Source organism: Corapipo altera, unplaced genomic scaffold (assembly GCF_003945725.1).
Source record: "Corapipo altera isolate COAL_440 unplaced genomic scaffold, ASM394572v1 62, whole genome shotgun sequence".
In the NCBI taxonomy this organism is placed as follows: Eukaryota; Metazoa; Chordata; class Aves; order Passeriformes; family Pipridae; genus Corapipo; species Corapipo altera.
This window is the reverse complement of record NW_020884894.1, coordinates 10,499,826-10,527,194: the sequence shown is the minus strand read 5'-3', so window position 1 is coordinate 10,527,194 and position 27,369 is coordinate 10,499,826. Positions and strand designations below refer to the sequence as shown.

The 27,369-nt window shown below is 42.5% G+C and overlaps 1 protein-coding gene across 8 annotated transcripts; it reads right to left on the bottom strand.

The window, feature by feature from the left end:
- Positions 1-27,369, bottom strand: CTCF (CCCTC-binding factor). Of its 8 annotated transcripts, none has more exons than XM_027646548.1 (13): positions 27,096-27,369; positions 22,409-22,521; positions 19,428-19,555; positions 10,433-11,225; positions 9,570-9,740; positions 8,596-8,729; positions 7,203-7,323; positions 6,247-6,396; positions 4,236-4,396; positions 3,630-3,812; positions 3,093-3,228; positions 1,923-2,090; positions 1-939 (listed from the first exon to the last, which is right to left on the bottom strand). In XM_027646548.1, the coding sequence occupies exons 3-13, from the start codon at positions 19,479-19,481 to the stop codon at positions 758-760; spliced, it is 2,253 nt and encodes a 750-aa protein (XP_027502349.1). In that variant the 5' UTR covers positions 19,482-19,555; positions 22,409-22,521; positions 27,096-27,369; the 3' UTR covers positions 1-757. The 8 variants fall into 8 exon arrangements, with proteins under 8 accessions (XP_027502349.1, XP_027502347.1, XP_027502350.1 ...); XM_027646546.1 differs by having other exon boundaries at positions 19,428-19,522; XM_027646549.1 differs by having other exon boundaries at positions 10,433-11,222; positions 19,428-19,522.

Below are 27,369 nucleotides of genomic sequence, written 5' to 3'. Positions count from 1 at the left end.
TTGCTTAGTTTGAAAGGAATTAAAATAGTGGGGTTTCTTTAAACTGCATTTTCGCATACCTCTTAATTAATGGAAAAAGATTAAAATGTAAAAAAAAAAAAAAAAAAAAAAGTTATTTACAAGCTTGACCATTACAGAAATGCTTTGCAGAAAGCAAAGCATATTAAGGACAGAAACCAGTTGGAGCATGCCAAAACTACCGTGTGCAGCTGACTTGGAGAATCAGAGCTAGTCAGTGGGAAAAAGCAAAAAAAAAACAACCAAAAAAAACAACCAAAAAACATTTCAAAAGTCTAGAACCCTCCCAAGTCTGCATTTACAGTTAAAAACACTACTGAGAGAAGAGGCTCAAGGACTCTGGGAACTGGAAGGGCAAGTCCGGAGTGGTTTTCCACATACTTTAGTCAAGGCTTCCGCTTTATGTATATTAAAACTTGGTGCATGTAAACACGGCCCTTGGACCAGCTTTACAATGCAAGTTCAGAGCAAAACTAAAATCAAGCATCTCACAGGAAACCCTCAAGGACTCCAAAATATTTCCTAATGTTCCATGATCCTGTAATGCTAACATAAAACAGCAAGTTCTAGTTAAATCACATTCTAACATAGTTTTTTTTTTTTTTTCCCAGTATGTTTGGTAAAATGGTCTAAAATGATGCATTTCCCAAAGCCAAGAAAAAAGATAAAAGGAAAAATAGATTTGAGCCGCTTAAACACAGCCCAGGCCAGTTCAGTCAGCCAGCGTGGTCTTCCTCCATCACCGGTCCATCATGCTGAGAATCATCTCAGGGGTGAGGTCTCCATTGGGAGCTTCCACTACAGGAGGCTGAGCTTCCTCCTCTTCCTCTGCTGTTTCTGCATCAGGTTCTTTCTTCACTTCAACTATAATATTTTCAATTTCACCAGTGTGCTGGTCTTCAACCTGAATGATTGCTGCAGCTATAAGGGCAGAAAAGGAGAGGGGGTAAACCAGATTATTTTACTAGTTCCAGAGCTGGCCTCAAACAGGTTTTTGGTAGACTTAGTCACTTCCATGGAAAGGGAACACATGCTCCCACATTAGTGGGGAGTAATTCAACCCACCTCACTCACCCAAGCATCAAGCATCTATTTCCCTGCCCCTGTATGAAGATGTGCTCCCAGTACCACAGTTCCAGTGTGCATTTTGATATTAAGACATTATTAAAACAATGGATTTTGCAGAGTAATCAACAAAAACCCCTCCGTATCAACATATGGGCCTAAGGCAAATCTTTCAATTCTAGTGATACTAGTGACAAATTCAGCATGAAATACTTCCACAGAATAATTCTAGAAAGGACAACCTCACAGCACTGAGCAGACAGCCAAGGCACTGAGGAAGCCATCACCTCCCTCCTTAAAGGAATAAATTTACCCTTCCTGTTTTGTTCCTTTAATTTATTTACTTTGTCTTTGCACAGTTACGATGTCTGTTATCACAGAGAAAACTCTGTAGAGTTGAAACAACACCTGCACTGGCCCTGTGCTCAGAACTAAAGGCCTGGAGCAAGTTCAGTTGTGGCAATACCTGCAAAAGCCTACACAGGTAGGAACACCAAAGTGACTGTATGACAGCTGCTTAACCAGGAACTGTACATCAGCAGAGACACCATAACTGGTTCCAAAGGCAGTGAACAGTTTGTAAGTCTATGAAATGAAATAATACTGAAGAAAAAATGATGTCCTTTCTTTTTGGCATGGTCTGAAGTGGTCATGTTCCCTCATAACCGGGAAACACTTGCAACAAATTTCACGGTTTTTGGCAATACAGAGACAAGTACAGTTATCAACTTCTTAAATGAGTTCAACTGAAGGGATTAGATCTCCTACAAGAACAGCCAAATCCACAGGAAAAGGTGCTCAAGCCAGCAGTGTAAGGTAGGCTGCAATTAGTGACTTACGCTGGGATTGTTTTGGTTGGGTGGCAGCTTTGCCTGGTGGTCTTCCTCTTCGTTTCTTACTGGGAGGTGGTGCAGGAGCCTCTTGCTCAACTTCTGGTTCAGCCTCAATTTCTACTGCGGTCTCCTCCTCATCTTCATTATCATCCAAATCTGGTTCAGCATTTTCCTCTGTAAGAAATGATCTCAGGTAAGTCTTCAGTTTAAACAAGAATGAAACACATCCATCTACAGCAAAGCACCATCAAATCCTCATCCAAAAGGAGACAAGTCTGATGAGAAAGAAGGGAAACAAGGCCTTTGTTGAGAGGTTGGTGGTACAGACTGTTAACCTGTTACCCCCACCTCAGAGGGAACAAGCTGTCCTTCAGAAAGCAAAAGGAAACATAATTATGTTAGATTATGTGATAAAAGCTGCTCTGCACATCCACAAAGGAGCTCAGAGAGACAACAGTAGGAGGGGAACCAAATACACTGCTGGGCTACTCCCAGGCCCATCAGAGGAGCCACCAGTCCCTCCAAGTCCCACCTGCACCACCCACAGGGGCACAGGGCTGCAAAACGGAAGGTGGGAACCCAAATCCATGACTTCTGAGGAACAAACATTTTGTCCAGGCCACTGCCAAGATAGCCACCAGCCTCCGTGTCCAGGTGTGAAATCCACCCCGATGAGTCCCTACCAGGAGAGAGGACCATGAGTTTTTCCTTCACAAACAGCATATCTCCACCAGCATCTCCCTTGGATGCTGCCAGCCTTCCCCCACAGAAGTTGCCAAGCTAATCAGTGGTGCAGTTGTCTGGACATATCACAAGCAGGATCAAGTACCATTTCACAGCACTGTGCCACAGAACCACCCAGTTTCTTTCAGAATTCTTAAAAAATTACCAGTTTGCCACACAGGTAGGATAGGAATGGCACAGGTGACACAAGGGGTGTCAAACTGCTTTTTAAACCACACTGCCCTGGAGCAGGCCTGGGACAGCAGGATCTATATCATCCCTCACAGGCAGTATATCCCCCTGTACTTGGCCACGTACTATCATTTTTTGTTTGCCAACCAGACAAGACTCTTTCAAGTGCCAGAACAAACCTGCAGAACTGGCAAACCAACAGCTAACACATGCAGTGAATCATAGGCCTGGAATTCTCAGAAGACACTGAGCTGTTCTTACCACTATCAGAGGAATCTTCTTTCTTAGACCGCATCTTTCTCTTTCGGCCACGTTTGCCCTTCTTTGTCTCTCCTCCATTCTCTCCTTCCCCACCATCTAGGCCAGAGCAGTTATCAGCATGTCTGGCCATTGTGTTCTACTCAGTGGAAGATTAAAAACACAACAAAAATTAAAACACACATAGAATTCAAGATCAGACGTTCTGGGTCTGTATTTTCAAACACATTTCTGTTAACTTACATCTTTTTTTTTTCTTAAGAAAGATTGTTTAGGGGAAATGGGTACATTAACTTCATTAATAAAGTTGCATTTCCACACTGTTCATGATGTCACTGTTAATGTGTTGGTATTAATCCTGAATTACATCAGGTCTCTCCCTCTCTTTTCCTCTCAGAGAGAAGGGCTCTATTTAAAAGACCAGGATTGCACCTTGTACCTCACCCAGCCTTTCTGCTGGGTAAACATCCCCCTCCCCTTGGCTAAAAACCTCATTCCAGCCCAACATCCCCCCAGTTCAAAGCAGTGCAACTCCCTTACCCTGCGAGTGAACGTTTTGCCGCACTTGGAACAGACAAAGGCAGCAGGGACAAAGGTGGGATCGTGGTATCGTTTGAAGTGCATGTCGAGGAGCTGCTTCTGGCGGAAGGTTTTGTCACAATGGCTACAGGCATAAGGCTTTTCTCCAGTGTGGGTCCGTTTGTGCATGACCATGTGTCGCTCCTGGCCCCGACAGGCAAGACAGGGAAAAATAACTTGAGAACTCAGGCAAATGGAATCAGAAGAGCGAATTTTCAGCTACGAGGAAGCCAAAACTTTACGCTTAATATCAAGAAAAGGATGATTCCGCAGGGACGTGACAACATCTGGACTGATGGCATATTCAGTCCTAGCTACTTCCATCCTATATGGACTCTTATCCCTTGGTCAACAGGTACATCAAGGTTGTGAAATAGGTGGTTCTCTACAGGGCAGCATCACACCAAGAAAAGGCCACTTGTACTTTCCTTCACACCCTTCAAAGACTTAAGACAACTAACTTGATCTTGACAGCTGGTCAAAAACCTAACAGCTAAGATTTCTACCTCATATTTTCAGCTCCTGTCCTAAGTGGCTCACGGGGGGGTGCCAGCCCTGCCAGCTCACCTGTCTGCACGCATAATCACACTGGTCACACTTGAAGCGCTTCTCGTTCTTGTGGGACTTCTGGTGCTGGATGAGGGCATACCGCTCGTGGAACACGGCGTCGCAGTAGCGGCACTTCTTGCCCTGCTCGATGTAGGAATGCTGCTTCCGCAAGTGGACACCTAGGAGCGAAAAAGATCATAGAATCATAGAATAGATTGGGTTGGAAAAGACCTCCAAGATCATCAAGTCCAACCCCTGATCCAACTCCAATTACTATATCATGGCACTAAGGGCCACGTCCAATCTCTTTTTAAAAACCTCCAGGGATGGTGAATCCACCACCTCTCTGGGTAGGCCGTTCCAATGCCTGATAACCCTCTCTGTAAAGAATTTCTTCCTAACATCTAACCTAACCCTCCCCTGGCAGAGCTTGAGCCCATGTCCCCTTGTCCTATTGTTGGTTGCCTGGGAGAAGAGACCAACCCTCACCTGGCTATAAGCTCCCTTCAGGTAGTTGAAGAGAGTGATGAGGTCGCCTCTAAGCCTTCTCTTCTCCAGACTAAACAACCACAGCTCCCTCAGCCTCTCTTTATAGGACCTGTGCTCAAGTCCCTTCACCAGCCTCGTTGCTCTTCTCTGAAGAGCAACGGATCGGAGAGGCTTTCACCACCACGGCTCTCCCCAAGCAGGAAAAGCCAAGCCTAACAGCCCTTTGGAGATCTTCGCTCCTGAGCTCAGTCAAAAAAAAAAAAAAAAAAAAATAAAAAAAAAAAAAAAAAAAAAATCAGTGAAATGGTTAATTTAGGATTCAACTGAAAACCTAAAAGACCCGTAGTTAAACCAACTAGAACAATTTCTAGACAGAAATAGCTTGCAGAAAAACCCCACTGAGTTTTTCCACAGGACTCCAGATTTGGTTATTAGTTGCAATCTGTGGCGATTCAGGACAGTCACATTTGATAACACAAGATTGGCAAACTGAAGTGCCTTGTGGACTGTTATGTTTAAGACTAACCCAAATTGCCTGGATAGAGACAGAAGCCAGGTAATTCACTAGGGGAAAACAGGATTTTCTACAGGATTAGAAGTCAGTGTGACGGAGCTAGAAGGCAACAGGAATACCAGCAGATAATCCTGACAGAGGTTTTAGTCACTTCTTTAAAATCCTCCAACTAAGAGCATACCACAGCTGCACGAGGTAGCTTAGGGTAGATTAAAGCATTATTAGAAGAAAAATTCTTCATAGCTAACATCAGTTTTCCTCTCTTGTAAATCTGCTTGTTTGCTCCTGACATCATCTGACTGCCATCCTCTCAAACTGCTTCTCACTGTAGCACTTTATACTTGTCTTCACTGGAAGGGAGCCTGCCTTCCCATTACTTGGGTGATAATTCTGTTTATAGACAGAAAGTTCTGCCAAATCATGGCTCTTTCCTTTTCCTCAGCTGCTCTGGGCACGATATTGTTTGTCACCTTCTTCTAGAACATAAGAGCTTGCCTGCTGGAATCACACTGGGTACTGCTCACTAGATCCAGACTGTCCTACTGCAAAGACTCAGAGCTTTTGTGAGCACACACTCCCCCCCCTACCCTGTCTGTGGCACACAGCTCCACAACCCAGAAAATTAAAACATTTGGTCTAATTCAAACCTTTTAACTTGATGATAATATCTCTGCATGACACTTAATGTACAGGAGGTCAAGCCAAGTGATCTTCTGGCTTTTCAGACCCCAGTCCTTATGCTGTTGGAATCTCAGTCCAAGTTCAATAAATGCCTTGCATCTATGAGCCTGAAAACAGTATTGTATGCTCGGGGAAAAAAATTACTTCTTCAAATAATGGGAAGAAACTGAAAACTGTTCTAATTTGCAGCAGCTATGATAAGTTAAAAGTGTGCATTACCAGCCCCACATGTGAAGCTGTGCTTCATGTTGTGCAGTCACCAGATGCACTGGGTTAAGAGCACTCTAATGCTGGGTAGAGTTTTGTACCACCTTCAGCAAACAGCCACATTTGGGGGATACGTACCCAAGTCACTCTTTCTCGCTATGACAGTATCACAGTGAGGACAGTGGAATTTGGCCACATTCTCCGTGTGCTTCTGCAAAATGTGCATCTTCATGGTACCGCTCTGAGTGAAGCGAGCGTGGCAGATGTAACATTCATATGGCTTCTCTCCTTCAGGAGCAAGAGGGGAAAAAATAGCACAAGTACTTTTGTTAAAAAGAAATCTTACCAAGAAGCCCCAAATGACCTCCCAGAAACTTGCACCAGGCATCTAGATAACAGTAACTCTACAAAGAGCTCAATTTCTCTTTCTCTACGAGTTTTAGCTCCAATAAGCATCTTTCTACAAGGAAACTCGAGGTCAATCTTTCAGCAAGTTACATTAGTCTTACTCTGAGAAATTCAGGCAAGACCTACACACAGGCTGCCATAAGACAGCAAGTGGGATCAGACTTTTTTGGAGTGGGGGTTCTGAATGTTCACGTATATATAAAAGAGCATTTTCCCCTCGCTTTAGTTTTAGCAGTATGATTAATTTGGCACTGCTGTAACATTCTGTGGTAAAATCAATTCCATTTCTATTGAAGAAAAAATTTAGCATCTGTATGAACTAACATGCACGAGAAGCTTTTAAAATTACACTAAAGCATAAAACTGTAAATGGCTCTAATCTTTAACTGGAAGTGGAACACTGAAAACAGAAGAAGTTTCTTCTGTTCATACTACAAGTGCCTGTATTTTATCACCTCACAGTCGAACTGGAAATCAGAATCCTCCAAACTCATTTCTCAGTGCAGTAATTCTATTAGGTTATGAATTTACTAGTGCTTATCAATCACGGTGCATTCTCTTCAGCTAGAGACTTCATAAAGGTTTAAGACAAAACTACAAAACCCTATTTCTTTTGCTGTTTAAGTGTCAGCACACATTGCACACAGCCTCAGCACTCTGACACTAAGGAAACCTGGCATCAGTACCGGAGTGGGTCCTCATGTGCCTCTTCAGTTTGTAGGTGTCCCTGCTGGCATAGCTGCACAAGCTGCACTGGAACGGGCGCTCTCCAGTGTGAGAACGAATGTGGCGTTTCAATTTGCTAACCTGCAAGTCAAGAGCAAGACTGAAAGTCAGCACAGATGAGCAGCTCAGACTGCCAAAGGTACAAGGGATCAGTGAAGAGTTTAAGGTCGTCTATTTTTATTTTGTTACAAATCCAAACAAGCATGTTTCAATGCCATTCTCACACTGTGCACAGCCACTAACTCCTGTTCACTTCACCTCCCAACCTCACTCCCAGCCTTGCCTGATGCTTGTTCCCACACTCACTGCAGCCTGATTTAGACTCCTGTGCTCAACTTACTGTTATCAACCATCTCAGCAGCTGAAGACACCCTAAAATTTCAAAGTATCCTGGAGATCCTCTCCTGCTTTTACTGAGAAGGTACAAACCCAGCTCAAAGGTCAGCAAGAACACCAATGGTACTGCATGTTCTACTCCAGCCTGACCACGCTGCTTAATCACCAACCTTTGCCTACAAAAAGCAGCATGACCTCATGTAAGGACCAACTTGGTTGTTCTTTCCTAATTCATACTAGGAAAACCCCTGCAACACAATTTATTCAGCACTCAAACCCACAGGGTCTGGAATTGCAGCACTGCAGGCACCGTGTGGGCAGAGAAAAAAAAATAAAAATCGAAGCCCCTGCTCAAGCTGTCCCAACTGTAACCTCCTTCCACTGCAGAAATTCCAGCTGCTCATCATCTAGCTCCAATTTCCTATAACAATACAAAAGCTGTCCTGTAAAACAGGTAATACTGCACAGAAAGGAAGCGTTGAAGGAAGCTTAATGTGCCTGAGCAAATTAGACAATCATTCAATATTAGCAAAGCTGCTCTTCACCAATATTGAGGCAAAGGCTCATTAGTTTTAGCTACAGACACCTTCATGGCATAAACAGATAATCTGCAGAATGCATGTTTCTAAAATGGGAGGGCAACTCTGATCTGAAATGACACCCCACCTCAGGAGGAAACGTCTGTCCCCTTCAATATGGAGCATGCTACAATTCCTGCAATGATATTAAAGGCCAAATAATTTAAGAAACAATGACAACTATTGTCTATAAAGAGGAAACGGGTATCATCTAGGATTTCTGTGCATAAGTGATCTCAAACTGCTTTCTGATTCACTGAGGAAACCCCACCATTTGCTTCCAAGAGCAGCTCTGATTTATAACATCTTTTGCTCAGAGCCTTTTAACCAAATGGTCAAAGAGGAAGGAAATGCCTGAGAACAGAGTTTATAACAGATGGTGAACAATCTTTGAAGTGCACAAGGAAGCACTCAGCACTGTAACAAGTAACTAACATACCTCCACACTGGCATAATCACACATGGAACACTTGAAGGGTTTCTCGTGGGTATGTTTGTAGCGGCGATGCCGAACCAACTCTCCACTGGTCACAAAGGCCATGTCGCAGTCTGGGCACTTGTGAGGGCGAGTACCTAATGGTGTGCAGCAAAACAGGGAGGCAATGACATGCAGATTTAGTGACAAAAGAAAATACGGGATGGTTTTGGTTGGGTTTGTTTTTGTTTTTCAAGTGAATTAGCAACACTGCTTTTCGTGTTCTGAAAGATTAGATTAGAGTAGCAAATAATTTACACAAAAGTCAGAGGGTTTGTGTAAATAACAAATGGATTGAAGATCTCGGAGAACTAACATGCTTTCAGTGAGGAAACAGACTCTTTTTTTTTGTATCACTTGGTTATTTACAAATTTGAAACCACAAAATCAGACATAGTGTAAGTACACAGAGAAAATGAGGGATATGTGGGGGGTTTTTTTGGCAGAAAGGCACAAGCTTAAGTATATTCACAGTTCAATTACCTGTAGTTTCATACCAGAAACTCTGGTAAAGACAAACGTGTTAAAACTTCTAGCTATAAATTTCATTCATCCAGTTTATAATTTATTCCTTGGGGTTAGGTGTTTTTGGTTATTTTTAATTCCCTCATGTTTAACTCCGGCCTCATTTTCATGGTACTTTTCTCCACGCAGCAGAGACAAAACATATCTGAGAACACAAGTACTACTGCTCAAGGCAAAGAGAACATTTCTGTAACTTCAGGTAATTTGAGATCAAGCCCAGGACCAGTTTTATACCTGTGAACAGGACAAGCTCTGCACCTGACCTAGCCAGGCAGAAAACAACTGCATGGTCTCCTCCTTTTTAGCCTGTTCCGTAAGAGGAATTAAAAAAACAGCAGAGACCTATCTTAAACCTATTTGTTCTAACGACAGAGCAGGTCCTACAAAAACAATGTGTGCAAAACCAAGAGTACCTGTGTGAGTGTTGAGGTGGTTCCTCAGCAACGTGACTGTCCGGAAAGCCCTGCCACAGAGATGGCACTTGTGTGGTCTTTCATCGGTGTGGCTTTTCATGTGGCGGTCCAGGTTGGAACGACGGGGACAAGTGTAACTGCACAGTTCACACTGGAATGTCTTCTTTACACCTAGTCAGGAAAGAAACCACCTTTAGCCTTTGACAGCACTGTGGTCTACTGTGTAACATCAGAGACCAGCAGGGGAAATAAAAGATTCTTGGAGGTTTAGCTACTGCAAGGAGCCACCATGCAGCACTAAATCCAACTGCACTGCCTGGGGCTGATTTGGCTTCAATTTTCATTAGTATGCCAGCACTCAATGTTCCTTCTCCACTCTAAAAAGGGTTTCTTAACTTACAGTTTTAACAAAAAAACCCAACCAAACAAAAAAAACCCCAAAAAACAACAACAAAAACATCAAACATGTCTATTACTGTATTTTTGCACCATCTACCTTACCCAGCAATTGGTTAGAAAAAGCCCCACAGAACTAATTATAGCATTGGTTCCTGGTGTAAACCACATGCACACAAACTGTTACATGTGTATTACAGCAAAGAGAACAATCTTTTCAATCATAGTTATATGGGAATATTAATGCCACAGCATTATACTTGAGGAAAATGAGCTCCCACAGCCTAAATGGAAGAGAAGGGAGGTTTGCCCAAGAAACACTGGAGTCGAGCTCTATTATATAAAGAGCAAGAAACACTGGGCATGTCTGCTTTCCTCCCAACTTGCCTCTATTCAGTCATATCACATTGCAAGGTCCCACCATAACAAATGCATTTTCAAAATCCACTTGCAGACGGGGAGCTTACCTTTCTTTTTAATTTTTGTTGGTTTAGGTGGCTTCATATTGCCCACCACCTTTTCTGCATTAACCTCGGACAACAAACCCTCCTGCTGCTCCTCTTCAAAGTCATACACAGACACATCCACATCCTTGCCTTCCTCAGTGTAGCGAAGCTTACTCTTTTTGTTTTTCTTTGTTTTTTTGGCTGGTGGTTGATAGTCTGGATCTTTTTGCCAATTGGGATCTTCCTGTGGCTGAAGATCACCTTGTTCCAGTGTCTCCACCTCACCATTTGCACCCACTTTCACTACTTGGAAGCCTTCTGGTAAAGGGAGGGTGTGACAGATCATGGGCTCCCCCTCTTGCAGGCCTGCTTTGGAAACCTCATTTTCATAAGCTCCCTGCAGTTCTTCCACAGACGTGGTGGCAACAGGTACAGTCACTGGTACAGGTACTTGGACCAGCTGAAGCTCACCAAGGTTTATAGGCTGCTCTTCCATATTAACAACCTGAAGTGTTATGATCTGTGTGTCATCCACTGTAGCCTCAGTTTCTTGAGGCACTGCACCTTCCATTACTTCAGTCTTCATTTGAAGAAGAGTTGGATCCAGCTGATCCATCATCACCATCTGCACCCCACTGCTGACGTCCTGCACTACTTCACCTCCATCTGCTTGGTTTGGCGGTAGATGACAAGCATCATCCTCTTGCCCGCCTTCACGGCGCCTTTGATAGGTTTTCCTCTCTTTTCCCTTAATGAAAGTTTCTGATTCCTCCACAATAGCTTCGACTGCCTCACCTTCCATTTCACCTTCCTGCTGTAAAAACAAGAGGATGAATGCCACACACCATCTGATGTACTCAACAACTGCACAAACCCCACAGAAGAATAAGTCGCCCAACTGGAAACACCCAATTTAACAGCAGCCACGAATCAGAAAACAGGAGCTGAGAGCTGTAGGTCTCCATGAGCCCATCACCACTGCAAACCAAGGCAAATCACAGAATGCTGTCTGCAGGGAGACAACCGTACTAGATTCTTGGAAAGGGAGGAAAGAAAGGAAGAAGGATAAAGCGACACGCACGATCCCATTTCTCAAAGACCACAAATCCCACCAGCAAGATGAACAGCATTATTATTCCTTATTGAGCTTGTTTAATCACTTCACACAGCTCAGCAGGACCAGAGGCAGTCTTTGGCTACAAATTTTAAAGGTACAAAAGTACTATACTGTTCAAAAGCAAAAAGCCAACCTTAAAGAAAGTATTTCCTGCTCCCACCTCTGGCACTGCCAGGCCCTGAGCAGAGCAGAGGACGATGCACTGTGCCCTCCCTCTTCACCTGAATGAGCCACAGCAGGAGACAGGCTCAGGTAAAACCTTATTTCAATGTAAATGATGTGGAGTCAGAACTGGTGGATTCTGATGATGCCTGGGTTAAATCCATCTATACAGTCATAAGCAAACAACAATACTGAAGCTCAGCATTTTGGTGGGCCTTAACTTTAACTCTGAAAATAGCTGCAAACAAGCATAACACTGAGATTTTCTTCCTTCTCAGACCATCCAGTGTTCTTCTCTGCAGTCAGGGAAAAATATGAAATTCCTGTATTTTCATTCTGCAGGAAGGTTCCTTCAAGAGCAGTAAGAGCTAGAAGAAATCATCATTTTGCAGCTGTCTTCTTCCCCAAATGAAAAGAGTAAGATCACAGTAAAGAAGTATTTCAGAAGTCTACCTCTGTTTCAGGTGGTTTGCTTTGTAAAAATGAAAGCAGGTTCCCCAACCATGCCAAACATATTCCCTGCATCAGGACACCGTTTCTTATATCCCCTTCATAAGTGTTAAAAAGGTACCAAGATCAACTGTACTGCTGAAGCAAGTAATAAAAGAGCCAGTTTCCTTACTAAGCCTGTGATTAAGTCCTGATTCCAGTTCCAGATTTGATAAGAGACTTCTGTATTTTCCCATTAAATTGACTGGACCCTCAGACCAGCTAACTGAATTTAATTACCATAAATATTTAATCTCCCTTGTTACCTCAACACTTTAAAAATCATCAAACTATTTTCAAATATCTACATTTAATCTTGGATACTGAATTTTAAAATACAAAGGCTCATAGACATAAACACGAAACACAGCTGTCAGTCTCCATGAGCTTTAAGAATTACAAGACATGTAATTGCTATTATTTTTAGAGAGTTCTTGCTTTTAGTCTGCTGTCTTTCCTAGCATCCTCCACCTCTCCTGTGAGAACAATAAAGCTCATATTGTTCCTCAGCCTGCTCGGACTGGGGACATCTATTAACGTGCTGTCTTGATATTCGTTCTGTCGTGGGCAGCCACAGTCTCCAGAGGGCACCAGATACCCAGGAATACCAACATAGGGCTTCGTGAGCACTCCCTGCAGGGATCCGGCCTCGCCTTTCCTTTACCACCCATCAGCTTCTCAAGTTGGAGCAAATCCATATGGAGAAACAGCTGAAGTACACGAGATGATGTAAGTACTTAACACTAGACAGCAGGCAATCAGAACAGAGCTGGTCTTTGGCCTACAGCAACTGTGAAACTGTTTTACAATTACCTTAAGCATTTGCAGAGAGAGAGAGAGACATAAGAGAAGCCTTTTGAGGTGACTAAAAATCTCTGAAGAAAAGGAAGGACACAGCTAAACAAAATAAATGGTCACAGGGGGTAACAACGAAATATTTAAGATGAAGGGACAAAATGGCAAATGCCCATCTGCAAAGCTAATGCAATTTTGGTGCCTTGCAGAGGAACAGAGGAGAGATCTGCAACCTCGACACAAGCACAGGCAGCTCTGAGTAGAGGTGAGGCTCTCATAAGGACCTTCACATTCACTGCCAATATCAGAGTTGGTAACAAGGCTGCTAAGTCACTCAAAAGCAAGCCAATGGGCCAGAACTGGCCAGTGTCCTCTATGATCCTACAGAAACATGACTTCTGTGGAGTTGTAGGAAGGCATCATTTCAGACTTGCACAGCAGAAAATCCTAAGTCCACCGAGAAACAGGTCACTCACTCACACACCTGAACACTTTGACACATGGCTCATGTTGTCAGGAAAAGCCTGCCAGCCTAGGAATGCAGAGGTACAGGGAGGCCAAGGAAAAGCAGGTAGGCACAACTCGTGTTAAAGATGCTCACAGTGAGGTGTGTACGGGTGTGAAATGAACGGATGGATTCTCACAACCGTCCAGAAAAGAAACTCAGACCCCGCTATTCCTCCCTCTCCCATCTCTCACCCCCGTTCCCTGTCACTCATCGGGGCGGGGGTTACACAGTGGGGCACGGCTGCCCCGCCGTGGTGAGACACGGCACTGCACCGGGACCGGGCCTGCCACCTCCGCGGTCACCTCCCTGTCCCTCGTCACTACATCCTGACCCTGCCACCTCCCTGTCCCTCCGTCACTGCATCCTGACCCTGCCACCTCCCTGCCCTTCACTGCATCCTGCCCCTGCCACCTCCCTCTGCCTGCCCTCCACTGCATCCTGCCCCTGCCATCTCCCTGCCCCTCCCCTCCACTGCATCCTGACCCTGCCACCTCCCTGCCCTCCACTGCATCCTGCCCCTGCCACCTCCCTGCCCCTGCCCTCCACTGCATCCTGCCCCTGCCATCTCCCTGCCCCTGCCCTCTCCCTGCCCCTGCCCTCTCCCTGCCCCTGCCCTCTCCCTGCATCCTGACCCCATCACCTCCACTGTTCCAGTCTATCACTGCATCCTGACCCAGATCCCCTGGACTCCAACACTCAGCACACACACGAGCAGGTTCCTCTCAGTAAAAAGTAAAGGCAGCTGAAAATGCCTAGTTTGAAACCAAACTCTTGCCACAGGGAAAATGTTACTATAACCTTTAGAATATTGTAACAACATAACAACATACAAAAATACACAAATATACAGGAGGAGTCTCATTTGATGTCTTGGTCAGCTCAAAAATCTTGCCACACTGCCAAGATTTCTTCTGAAGAAAGCATGGATTTACAAGTTTCCAGTTTCTCCAACCAGGGGGGACCCAGGATGGACCCTAACTTAAGAATGGAAAATGTACTGACTTTTTCCTATTAAATAAGCTCTCTGGAAAGACTCCATCTCAGCCTTGCACTGCCTGTTCATGTCCCTTCTCAATTACTCTGTCTTGAACTATTTGCTACCTTTTTACTTACCTTTTTTTTTTAAACTTAATTTGCCTTTTTCACAAAGTAAGTTTTACAGGTAAGTTTTATATTTATTGGAGGATGTGTCATTTGCTACAGTTAAGACCATTATAGCAGAACACTAGGAATAAAAACTGCTGAGTTTTGTATACACTTAACCCAACTTTTTATTTCTGGCTGTTGTCACCAGCTCTCTTTCCTACCAGTTACTGCTACCTTACATCAACAGCTCAGTTCCACAATCACTGAATCTAAAAAGGAAAACAAAGCACCAGGTTAACAGGTGATGCAGCAAATCAACATGGAAAAAAAAAGTGAAAAAGAAGAGTTTCCACAATAAGGAGAGCAACCAAAGAACATCTGACATGAACACAATTCCCATGTAACAGCTCAAGCCAGTCTTTACAAACACACTCACTCAGTGGGCTTTACTGAGAGACACCACACACTGAAGAGCTCAGTGCACTGTCACAATCCAATTAACCAGGTAAAAAGCTGTGACGTCCCAACAACAGACCTAAGCTTCTTCAGAGAACCCATGGGCAGCTCATCTGAAACAAGCAGAAAGCACAAGGGTTGTGCATTTGATAAAAACAACACTTCACTGCAATGAAAGGAAATCAAAAGGTTGCTTGAGGTAAAATAATTTAGTGCCAACTGTCCTATAACTGCAGCACAGGAGTCCCAGCCCAGCTACACTCACAGCAAAGAATTTCTTCTTAATATACCATCTAACCCTGCCCTGTGTCAGCATGGAGTCGTTCTCCCTCGTCCTGCCACTCCATACCCTTGTCCAAAGTCCCACTCCAGGTCTCTTGGAGCTCCTTTAGGTACTGGAAGGGAATTGTAGAAGCATTAAAAAAACCTTGCTGTAGGTGTCAATGCAGAGAGTACAAACCCAGAGACAGGGATGGTTAGTGCCACTGCCTGTTTATCTAGCTGTGTTGTTTATAATAAAGCTACTACCAAAGAGGCTCTGCCTCTCACCCAATGTCAGAATTAACAAATCCTGAACTGCATCAAGTTTCATGTACCAAATAACAGAAAAATAAATATTTTTGCCAAACAAGACACAGTGTCAATAAAAACAACAGCAATTGAAAAGAATATTTAGTGCTGTAATATACTCTTCACTTGAGGAGAAAAAAACCCAACAAATGTCAACAGAAACAAGGAAGTCAAATGCTGTCAATTTTTTGGCATTCATAAAACACTGAAAAATATCTTTGCATTATTGTAAACAAAAAACCCTATTACCTTTCGATATATTCAGACCTTGAATTCTAGTCAATCCACATACAGTAGCACTTAAAAACTGACATGGCTCTGACACTTATGGATTAGGCACTTATTACAAATTTTATGGGAGTGGAAATAAAGCTTTAAGTTAAAACATGGGAGATTTATTTTGCTCCTGCATACCCTGTGAACCTTTCAAAGCTGAATAGAGGAATAAGCAAAAACTTCAACTCTGAGTCTGCTGTTGTGCAGCATGTCTGCCATTTAAAGCAAGATTAAAAAAAAAAGTAAAATATATTCAACAGGGTTTACAATGGACATTTTTTTCCTTTTTTTTTTCCTGCTTGCAGGTCACATGTGTCTGTGTAAGTATTTAAGGGCATTAGCAGATGCAGCATAACCACAGGAGTGCTTGGCCATTCTCCTTCCCATCATGAAGCAGCCGTATCTTTGCCCTGAAAAGGCTCCCAGCCAAGCACAGCCAAAGATAAGGCAGTTTAACAAGTAGGCCATTTCCTCCAGCAGAGCTTCCCTGATAACAGATGAACATGGCACAAATGTAACTTATTCTAAAGCAGATATGATATACATAAAACACAAAGCATTAAGTATTGCCTTTCCTAGAGATGCTCTTTCTTACTATTCACCACAACTGCTCCTGATCTCCTCAGCATATCAGTGGTACCCCTAGACAGGCAACAAATCCAGAATACAGAGTAGGTGTATGTGCAACTGCTTCTCACAGCTCCCCTCTGGGTTTAAAAGCACACCAATTCTTGTTCTCCACACAGTGTGGCACTAGAACCAAAAAATCCTGACACAGTTTGGAAAGAGGAAGAAAGATGCTTGAAGAGCTCTGTGCAGGGCCAGGCACCCCAGGCAGAGTTTGGTAGCTTGGTCTCAGCACCCCACAAACAGCTATAAAGCTTTTGAACTCGAGGTGTTTCTAGGAGTAGTTCAGCAGTTCTACACTCAAGACAAGAGGCACAGTTGGATCCAAACAGACCAGCTGTGCCTATCACACACAAAACATCACAGATTTACTACCAACAGGGGAAACTAAAAAGCTGGGATGAGTTTCTTCCACTAAGTAATTTGCTCACACTAAAAACTTAAAGTTTTCATTTGCCTACTGCATTTGATTTCATATCCACTAGTTATGACTGCCACGCCCAGCTCCAGCTGTTTTCTCATTTCCTCCTTGCCACTTACAACACTGGCACTGAAAACAAACAAAAAAAGTCAAATGTACCACTTCAAACATTTATTACAGTTTTAAATTAAAAAGGGCAGTCTCATTAGTCTATGATTAAGCAATTACTCTGAAAAATATTTCAGCATCTGGGAGGGAGTAAGGAAAAGGACAAGCAAGAAACCCAGGAGAAGAGTGAACTTCATCAGCAGTTAATAAATGCTTGTGCTTTTTCTGTGTATGAAAAGGGGCCTGTCAAGGGAAAGAGGTCCCAAGAAACACATAAACCAGCTACACAAATGACAGCTGCAATTGCAAACACAGAGTTGCAGAAGGAAGGTTTCCTTAAGTACTGACCCTGCAAAGGGAGAAGACAGCCAGCTTTGGTAGTGCAGGTGGAGATTACCTAAGCAAAGTGTCTGCGCTGGCAGGTTGGTCTCTCTAAATAGGGCAATGAGAAGAGCACATTCTTCCAGGGAGAGATTCAAAGCTTTTAAGTGGATCCCTACAAAAACCAGTAAATAGTCTTGTTCTTAGGCCTTGTTCATTCTTCCTTAATTTCTCCTTCCATTCCTATCTAATATTCTTTTAAATTTTAGCTTTCATTTTTCACTCTTTCTTGCAATAACTGCTAGTGCAATCTCACTAGATGAGTCTAGGTCTTCAGTCATTCTGAGAATCCTTTACCGAAAGCTGGGAAATGTGAATATTTTTATATCAATCTTTAAAAAAAAAAAAGTTTCCCTTTTCAATATATTAAGGAAGGTATCACGTTTTGCTAACACCGTGACAGCTCTTTTCAGAAGGACAAACATGCAATTTAATCAGGTGTAAAATACAGAAAGATTTACACTTTAAAAGTAGCAGTCACAGAGGAATTCCCTTTTAGCTGATGTTAGATCATAAAAGTAATCACTCCTTCCGTTCCACAGTTCTTCATAACATAAAAGTGATGAAGGAGTTCATGAAAGACCACCAGAATACTTGAAGGTATTAAACTGAGAACAGAAAATTATTTCAGGTTAGAAGAGCCTGTAAAATCCCTTGCCACAAAAAGTCTAATACTGTAGGTAGGTGCTGGAAAATATTACTAGTTTTGTCAACAAGTATTTGTGGCCACTTCTGCCATCACACACTAAGTTAGGCTTTCATTTAGGCCATTAGCAAACTGCTCACAGCAAAACAGTTGCTTCTTCAAAATCACTGTGAGCAGAGCAGGATTCTTTGGCCATCTGATACAGCCTTGCATGATACCAAAGTGGCAACACCAGCCACTCCCACACCTGAAAAAAAGACCAGTGCAACAAGTTTCATGGCATTCTGGAGACTTCATAATAAGTATTTGGATTTTGTTTTCCTCTAAGGTTTCGTCTAGATTAACAAGTATCCAAGACTAAACTTTTGGGGGACAGCTATTTCTTTTATCTTTGCACAAGTACCCATTAAGTAGTGATACTCTGCCTGGACAAGTGGATTCAAGGCTTCAAATTGGAGGAGCAGGAAGTGCTTATCCCTGGAATGGTAACATGGGTCCTGTGCTATGAACAACAGCTGCCCATGCAGTGACTATTAGTCACCTCACAAATCACACCCTGATGCACACAAGGAAACCTGAAGTCAGTGCTAGTTAATTTAATGTCAGGCTGTCAAACACAGAGGTGCAGTTTACTGCTGTTGCAGCAGGGACAGGAAATTCCAGCAGAGTTTCGAAAGCACCTGTGGCAGAAGAGTGGTGGACAAGACAAACTCCCAGAGACTAAATTAAAACATCCTTGCTTTTGAGTCACAGACCACAGAAGAGTTAATCTGAACTCATAAGAGCTGGATGAGACAAAGAGAATCAAACCCAGGTGAACCCTTTAAAGTGACCCTCATGCTGAAATTCTAAGTAGTTTCATTTATCTTATACACACAGGTATATTCACATATACTCATATTCCAAATATTCTCATACACTCAGCCCTAAAAGTGCAATTACAATCAACTTTCAAAGCAGATGAAGAAAAAAAAAACCACAACAATACCCCACAAAGGCACTCGACCTTGGAGGAATAAAACCTTTGTACCAGGAAGGAGCAAGGCCTCATTTTCAGACACACTGTCAGAGAAGCCATCCCTGCCTTTAAACTGCCCATTCATTCCCTCCCATCACCCAACTATTCCTCATGTCAGCACAAGCACTTTTAAGACTGCAGCCACTGGTCAGGAAACTAATCCAGGCCAGAACTCACCCAGCCAAAAAGATACTTATTTCCATCCAGACCAGGTCTCTGCTGTGCCCAAGCACTCAGGCCAGCCAAAAGAGAAGCATGACAAGAGGGTTTCTTCCAGCACACTGTTAAGCTTTACGTTCAGGAAACTACTGCCTCAGCATGGAACACATACCACACTTTAAAACCCCTTAATTTACATTTATGTTCTTGTTGCTTCTGCACTTCTGCCTGGACTGATTTGTTCTCTTCATGCTGGCTATTCTTCATGCAGCTCTTGAGGTCAGAACACCCTCTGGAACAGAACAGATGAGTCGTACCAGTGAAACTACATAAAAGAGAAAGGGAAGAAGGGAAGGGGGGGTAGTAAAAGGACTGTTTGAATGTTTAATGCTTGTTTAACAGCAAATGTGTAGCCCCACACCTCTAATAGCAGCAACATTGATAACTGCTTCAGGACCCCTTCACTTACCAAAAAAAAAAAAAAAAAAAAAGCCATAAATAAAACCAAAAGAGCATCTTAGTCAGTTTTATTACTTTTCACCAGCATGATTGAACTCATTTTGCAAGCTCCTCTCTATACCTGTCCTCAAACTCTGAATTCAGCATTTATAGTTCTTACAACCTAAAGCTCTGGATGCCTCACATCAGATTAAGAGTGTAATATGACACTTTAGAGCTGACTGTGCCTACTTCAGATGGCCTTTTTCTCCTGTGCTGTGGAATAGCAAATCACACACCAAAGGAGCTTTTATTGTTAAAGAGGTGTAAATTAGAGCAAATATAACTCCTTACATACTGTCAATGCAGCAAGAAACCCTATCAACAGACAAAATCAGCTTTAACAATCCTAACCTTGCTACCCTGAGGAAAAGCAGCCTCTGCTCACTGAAGCGAACTTTGTTACCAATTAAGAGCTTCAAATATTCACATTCACAGAACTACAATATTTATAAGACAGCACATTATTTCTCATCCTGTAATCCTCAGTATGCACACATGCTAAAAACCCTGGGAATGATAAGGGAGTCCACAAGAGTAATTGTTAAGTGGGGCATATCTTCTTGTTGCACTCAGTGATGTGAGTGAAGCAGTGCTGGATTTCATACCAGTCCTACACCTTTTGAATTTAAGTACTTCCCTCCCCAGGTTCTTCTGTCATTTATTTAGTACAAGGCACTCAAGTCTGGGTCCTGGCTGAATTTTTTACTTGGCAAGTCTATTTTTAATTGTTTATCAGCTTCAAGGAGCACGACTGATAAGAGGTTTGTTGGACCTGTGGGTGCTCAGCGACAGTGAGCTTTTAAAAAACATTTGGAATAGATCTATTTTTATTTAACACTTACTCTGTAAAAATCACAAATGCTACACACAACCCCTGACCAGGAAAGGGGATGCTCAGGGAATACACAGGGTGTGCTCCACTGCCAAGGGCATATTAAGACTGCTGATGCAAGCTGCATCCTTGCCAGGTTCTGTGCTGTGCAACCCTGGAGAAGACTACCATTTCCTCAAATTTACAAACCTGTCAATTAACCCAGAAAAACCTTAAGGGTGAGGGGACCTCTGCATTCAGAAGACACCTGATACAAAATGAATACCTCCCACATGCAATTCTATCATCTCAGAAGTTTTGTCACACACCAGCATAACAGAGCACAGTGAATTGAATGGAAGCATCTTTTAATCTATTTATGCTATTCTTTTACCCTAACTTTGGTTTTCCTGAAATTTTGAATCAAGAAATAGCTTCTTCTATTTTTCAAGCCTAGTGTTCTGCTTCACAAATGACTTAACATTTGTGGAGAGATCTGTTTTGAATAAGATTGTACCCAAACTCTTAGTAGGGGGAAAGAGAAATAAACCAATAATTGCAGATCTTTCTTTCCTACACTAAACACAAATTCAGAACAGTTCACAGAGATGCTGTAGGAATGAAAATATTTACTAAATATAACCCTAAACAACCTCATCTAACATCAGTGTTGCCCCTGCACTGAGCCAGGGGTTGAACAAGGGCACCACAAGAACTCCCTTCCAACCCAAATTATTTTACCATTCTCTGGTACTATATAAAATGAAGGACACACTTAAACTTCAAACACAACACAGTGAGGCTTTTTTCCACCTATACAGTTCTAACTATGATGCTCTTAGGACTGAGATTTACTGGTCTCAGCATTCACTTCCACACAAGTTCTAGAGGCCCTGGAACACCTCTGCAAGCTCTCAAACACCAGCCAGTTTTTAGCAAATGTGCAGAAGTACAGTAACTCCCAGCAATCTACCACTGACCTGCACTTTCAGAGTGGTGAATACCCAAAGCCACCCAGTATTTAAGAGTACAGCATTAGAAGAGCACAGGCAGAGTGTTTAGGAGACACAGAACCACATGTGCTATGAAATACAGAGACTCACATCAGACAAGGCTCCTACAGGAACTTCAGATAGAAAAGGGGGAAGCAGCACTGACAAGGGACCTCACTACTTGTTTTTAATTTGCAGTAGGAAACCCAGGACCACAGTGAGGATATCTAAACTGAGAAAAAAGAAAAATCTGTCCTTGAAGAAGTAAGGGCTACTGTGTGCTTTTTTTCTCCAGAATCTTAACAAGAAGTTGTATCTTGAGTGCCAGAAGGTGGCTGAAAAGTCTCCCTGAATGCCAGCACAGAATAGTCTGTCTGAAGAGGCAGCTCTGGGACACAGCACTTCATACTGACCAACAAGTGCACTGGATCAAGCACTTCTAACCAAGAAGAGCCAGACTGATAACACAGCAGGACAAACATTGAGTGCTATCTCCCTTTTTCAAATCTGGTGGAGCTGGAGAAAACATCCCTAAGGATTTTTTTGCGCAAGCCACTCAAAGCAGATGTCTCCAAAAACATTACAGATGTCATGTCAGGCAAGTAAGACATCTAAATATTTGATAGTCTGTTCCATCATACCGTCATGGAAGCTGACAAATTCTTCTTCATGTAGGTCAAAACACTGGTAGAACAGGGAGAGGATGCAGCTGCTTCAACAGGACAGAACACTACAGGAGTAAAGAATACTCTGGGCTTATATAATGCTCCAAGTAGCTCAGAGTAGGCAGGAGTGAACAGCAGCCATCCTCAGCAGGAAGGAGAGGAGAGCATTAATATGGAAGGTAGGCAAGGATCAAGGAATCAATGAGTACCTTTTGAGTATTCAGTATTGCCACAGGAAGCGATAAATCTCTCTTCAAGGATCAGAAGTGGCAGTAAGTGATATACTCAGCAGGAATGCTGGATAACACTAAGTTCTTCCATCCTCCAAAAAGAAAAGAAAAGAAGAAAGGTTTTAATAATCTGATAAGCTTTGACTGAAACTACTAGCCTTCTTTTTTCCAACCTGTAATCTGGGAACTCCTGAAGTGCCCCTAAGGGGTTCTCCCACAGTACATACTGGGAAAGCAAAACTGCAGTTTAGATTGCACCTCCAGTGCAAACAGTTTAGTACACAGGAGAAGGCTATTGTTGAAAATGTAATAGTGTTAACTTATGCCATAGAATCATACAGCAAAAAACAGGAGGGCATTTTCAATTCAGTAGCAATTCCTGCTTTCATTTTAAATCTTTGCATGTTAGAAGCGTTTTCAACAGAAGAGCTTTGCAAATCGAACACAAGGAGACAGGAAAACTATACAAGAAGCTGAAGCAATTGGCCAAAAATCACCACTGTTTCTACTGCAGTGAAAGGCTCTTCCAGGAGCCAGTCCAGAGCCACGATGTCTCTTTCAACGTTAAACAATGGGAGAATTCAATTCCCTGGACAGTGACTTTAAACATACAGCAAAGTTTACTGCTCCATTTCAAAAGAGTAAAAAATGTTTGCAAATATCCAAATGCCGCCGTCGCTACTTGTGGTCTCAGCCTCCTTTGCAGAAAGCCTTTACTTACCCCCAGAATACTTTTGGGGCATGGTTCCACAAAGGCTCAAACCAAACTTAGAGCTGCATTTTTAACACATCCACTTACATCTGGTTGCCCCCAGGAAGCAAATTCAGCCGACCAGTTCATCGCCTGGTGACGCAACTGCCAGCACACACATGGAAGGAGATGGGGTCACAACAATCCTGATGCAAGCCAACTTAATTTTCCAAGAAAGCCATGACTTTCACCTCCCTAAATGCTTTGGTGTTACTCACAACATGGCATAACCTGTAAATTCACTTGCACAGATTTTACTGGTAGGCTGAGAAAAAAGGAAGAAAATTCCCTTTGTCCAACATGAACATAAAAAAAAGCTCTACAAGGACAGATCAGTGTCCCTTTAGTCCAGCAGTCTGACTCCAAAAGCTCAAGCAGGAAGTGCTGTGTAGGGAGAGCAATCAGTAATGTCTGTGGTTTACCATCCTTATTCCAACACTCAGCCATGGGATTAGGGATCTTTGCCTCTGGACCTGCTGATCCCTTGTTGAACCTACAGTGTCTCCATGGTCTCTTACCACAATAGGTTTTCCATCAGTTGTGGTGTATTTACCCCATTTCTTCCTCCTACAAGCTACAGGCTCACCACAAAACTCACAGCATCTACCCAAGCAATTGGCCTTGTGTGAGCACTGGGAACCACAGAACAGCAACACCAGGCTGGGCACAGACAGAGTTCTGCCAAGAGCTCAAGTGGCAGCAGCAGAGCCACACCATTCACCTTTTTACAAACAGCCAGGAGAAAGCAGAACTGCCAAACTCAAGCATCGGGTGCTTAAGTTGAAACTACCACCCAGAGGAGCATGTGGATTATATGCAAATTGTGTTGCTCAGAATTCTCAAGCTTACTTATCCCCTTCCCACCTTTTTAACGTGGGTAACACATGAAAAATACTTTAGCTTCCAGCAATCTCCACCTAGACATGCTTAGTCCACCATCAGCCTATTTATTCACTGTAACATTCTAGAGAGCTTAGAAAGTGTCAAACGCTTGTGTCAAGTCTCCACACATGATACATTACCATAACTCAAAATTATTGTGTTGTTTACTCCTTCTTCCACAGCTTTATGCTCCCTAATTTCATTCCTGATTAAGTCAGTATTTTACTCAGCATCCAATTTAAAACGAGGATCACTGCAGATAAAATAACTCCACACAATACATATAAATGCGATATATAAAGTATGAGTCAATAAATAACTTTATGGAATACAATTTTATGGAGCTATATTTTCTTTAGTGCATTCTATAAAAATCACCTTGCTTCACCTTCTGAGCATTTTCCATGCTTTGAACTGGGAAGGAAGAACTCCTTTGGAGATGCAGCTCTGGGACTGGCTGGCTGGGCAGCAGTGCTCATGCCAAGGTTCTTTCCAGCAGCTGGATGTGAGCCAGCAGCAGGTCTGGACAGCAGGGAAGTAACATTTATCCTTCCAACAGCTCCCCAGACATTATTAGACACACCTCCAGTATACATCAGTATCTGCTTGCTTTCCCCTGCTCAGAAGATTTTACTGGCTTGATCATGTTCTGGATTGATAAGGAAAAGTCCTAAACCTATTTCTGTTCAAAGAGGGAAGCTGGTTCAAGAAGAGGACGTGCTACTCATCCTTTTTCTTTAGCAGCTGTCATTTGATCACCAGGACTGCCCACTTCTGAGTGACAATTCTATGAAACAAAAAAGATTCAGCACCTTGCAGCAGGCTGAAGCAATTTTCAGATTTTTTTTCCCACGATCTTGATTCAAAGATGTTAAGAGATTAAGAAATACAGGACTGCTCTTCATATCATAATCCAATAGTTAATCACCTTCCCTGCGAAAAACATAAATCTTTTAATTTGAACTTATCAGGTTACAAATTCTTGTTGTGTTTGTCAGCAAGATTAAAACAAGCTGACTAATATCCAGTATTATCTTGTCAGGGACGTATCTGAGGACTCTTCTAAAGTCACCTCTTAGTTTTGCTGAGACTCTGCACAGTAAATTCTTAACATTTTTCACTGCATGGCACTACAGCTTAGTTTTCTGTCAAACTGGGGATGAATCCCCCTTGCAGACTAATTTTGGTTTTTTTGGTTAGTTGGTTGGGGGTTTTCTTGTGTGTGTGTGTGCTGAGGTCAGAATGATACACAGTATTTTGGGAATGACTTCATCCCACCCCACACAGGCAAGAACATATCCCTACTTACTCCACTGATGCATTTTAGAACTACATTAGGTTCACTGTCACAGCATCACCTTGGAAACTCATGTTTGTGCTGTTTATCCAGTGTCTTGATTTAAATGCAGCTGGAATGCCTTATTCCCAGGTGCAGAGCTGCACATGCAGCAGCCTTAAGACTGGACCTACTTCACCTGACAGTCACAGTGGCTGCCTCAGTGCTCACTGACTTTCCCTGAACCACAAGTTTATCGTGCAAAAGTTTTTAGAGACATTTTGCACCCACAAAAATCACTAAACAAATTGTGACAAGCAATTACTAGGTTTTGCTGAATATCCATGGAAACTGTTCACTCTTGTAAACCCCTGAATTCAGACTAATCCTGAACTAAATGGCATTTACTGATATTCAGTACTAATATTAATATTCAGTAAGGTCCCCAACATCAAGTCCTTCGACAAAGTCAAGTAATAAATTCAACAAGCTCTTGTTTTCTTAAAGCTTTATTTACTAGGATTTATACTTTTCTCTCCTTGTTAACTAAACTCTGTACTAAAAAATAAATGGGAGAGCTGGTAATAATGTGAACTACATATGTATTAACACACACAGAGTTACCCAAATACCCAAGGTAGCCTGGGCACCTGCCAGCCCTCTGCACAGCACCATGTCACTTACCTGCCATGTTCATCCACTCCATCTCCTTTTAGATCTCACATATCAGTACCTCTCTAACCTCCTGGAATTTCCCTAATGTTCCAAAGTTCATTGACTAAAAAATATTCCTTTCAATATTACAGCTAGGGATATTCCAGTGGTCAAAAAATATACTGGCCAAGGCAAAAGTCTCTCTCACCTCCCAGTGTATTCTGGTGGGGAGGGGGTTTAGATGGTTTTTGTGTTAAGTTTTGGTTCATGCTTGGTTTTTTGTTTGGTTTTTTTTTTAAAAAACCAACCAAACACCACAGAGAAATTTCAGAAGAGCAATTTAATTCTAAATACCTGAAGGAGGGCACAAGGGTTACTCTGACATCCCAATTAAGGTAAATAAATTTCTTTATATAATAGGACCAAGCTATTCTCTCCTCTACTTTAAAGACAGCTACTTTACCTGATGATGTTTGAGAGACATACAGGCTTCTAATGATGATGCATATTAATACAGACAGATGTGTATGTCACACTCCAAACAATCTGTGATTTGCCTTCTGTTTTGCTGCAATTTGACAAATTCAATGATGTCAACAAATTTTTTTTTACATTACAGGGAGAAAAAAAGTAAAACAAAATTTTCAGTATAAGCTGAACTTATTTAACAGTGTCTTTACATTTGAGTGAAGCTTTTCAGTAAAACCTATAAAGCTTTAGAAATTTCATAAGTTTGCAGTTATGGGAGAAAAATAAGATGGTGCTGATAGCTGACTAACACAACAATATGTATTTGGGCAAACTACTTGTACTGCAGGGTGTAAAAAAAAGCACCCTATAGCACAGTTTGCACTGCTACCATCCCAGCAGCAGCCCTGGCTGGTGTCACTGGTCAGCACATCCTAACTGGCCACTGCACTTGTGCTTGTAAATGCTTTCAAACATTCCTGGCCTCACCTCTTAGTATCAACCCCACACAGCACACTGAAATCCAGGCAGCTGACAGCAAACTGTGCGAGGGCTCCAACTGAGGGGGGGGTCTCTAAAAACAAACCTTTACATAAGAAATGCAACTCTAAGTATCTAATGACTCAAAACTTCACCTGTGGGGATAGTCAGAGAATAATTCTTCGTGAGTCCATTCTATCACAGGTGTCCCCTAAGCCAATGCACGTTATCTGTTCCATTCTCATGAGCTGCCTCTGCACTACTTCTGTTTTCACCTGTTAAGAACCACATTGAAAAGTAATTAGATTTTACAGTTTCCAAGCTTTTATAATACTGAGGAAAACTTCACTTTGGCTTTAATTTACATTAGACACCCAAACTGAGTTGTTCAGTCTACAGTTACCTGAATGTTAACACGACCTGAAACAT

What these genes read in the sequence shown, in the direction of transcription:
- CTCF (XM_027646548.1), bottom strand. Translation starts at nt 19,481, where the DNA reads ATGAAGAGAACAAATCAGTCCAGGCAGAAGTGCAGAAGCAACAAGAAC. An exon ending in GAAGCAACAAGAACATAAAT is followed by an intron (nt 11,226 to 19,427) that starts GTAAATTAAGGG and finishes TTGTTTTTACAG; the next exon opens with CAGGAAGGTGAAATGGAAGG. An exon ending in AGAAGATTCCTCTGATAGTG is followed by an intron (nt 2,091 to 3,092) that starts GTAAGAACAGCT and finishes CATTTCTTACAG; the next exon opens with AGGAAAATGCTGAACCAGAT.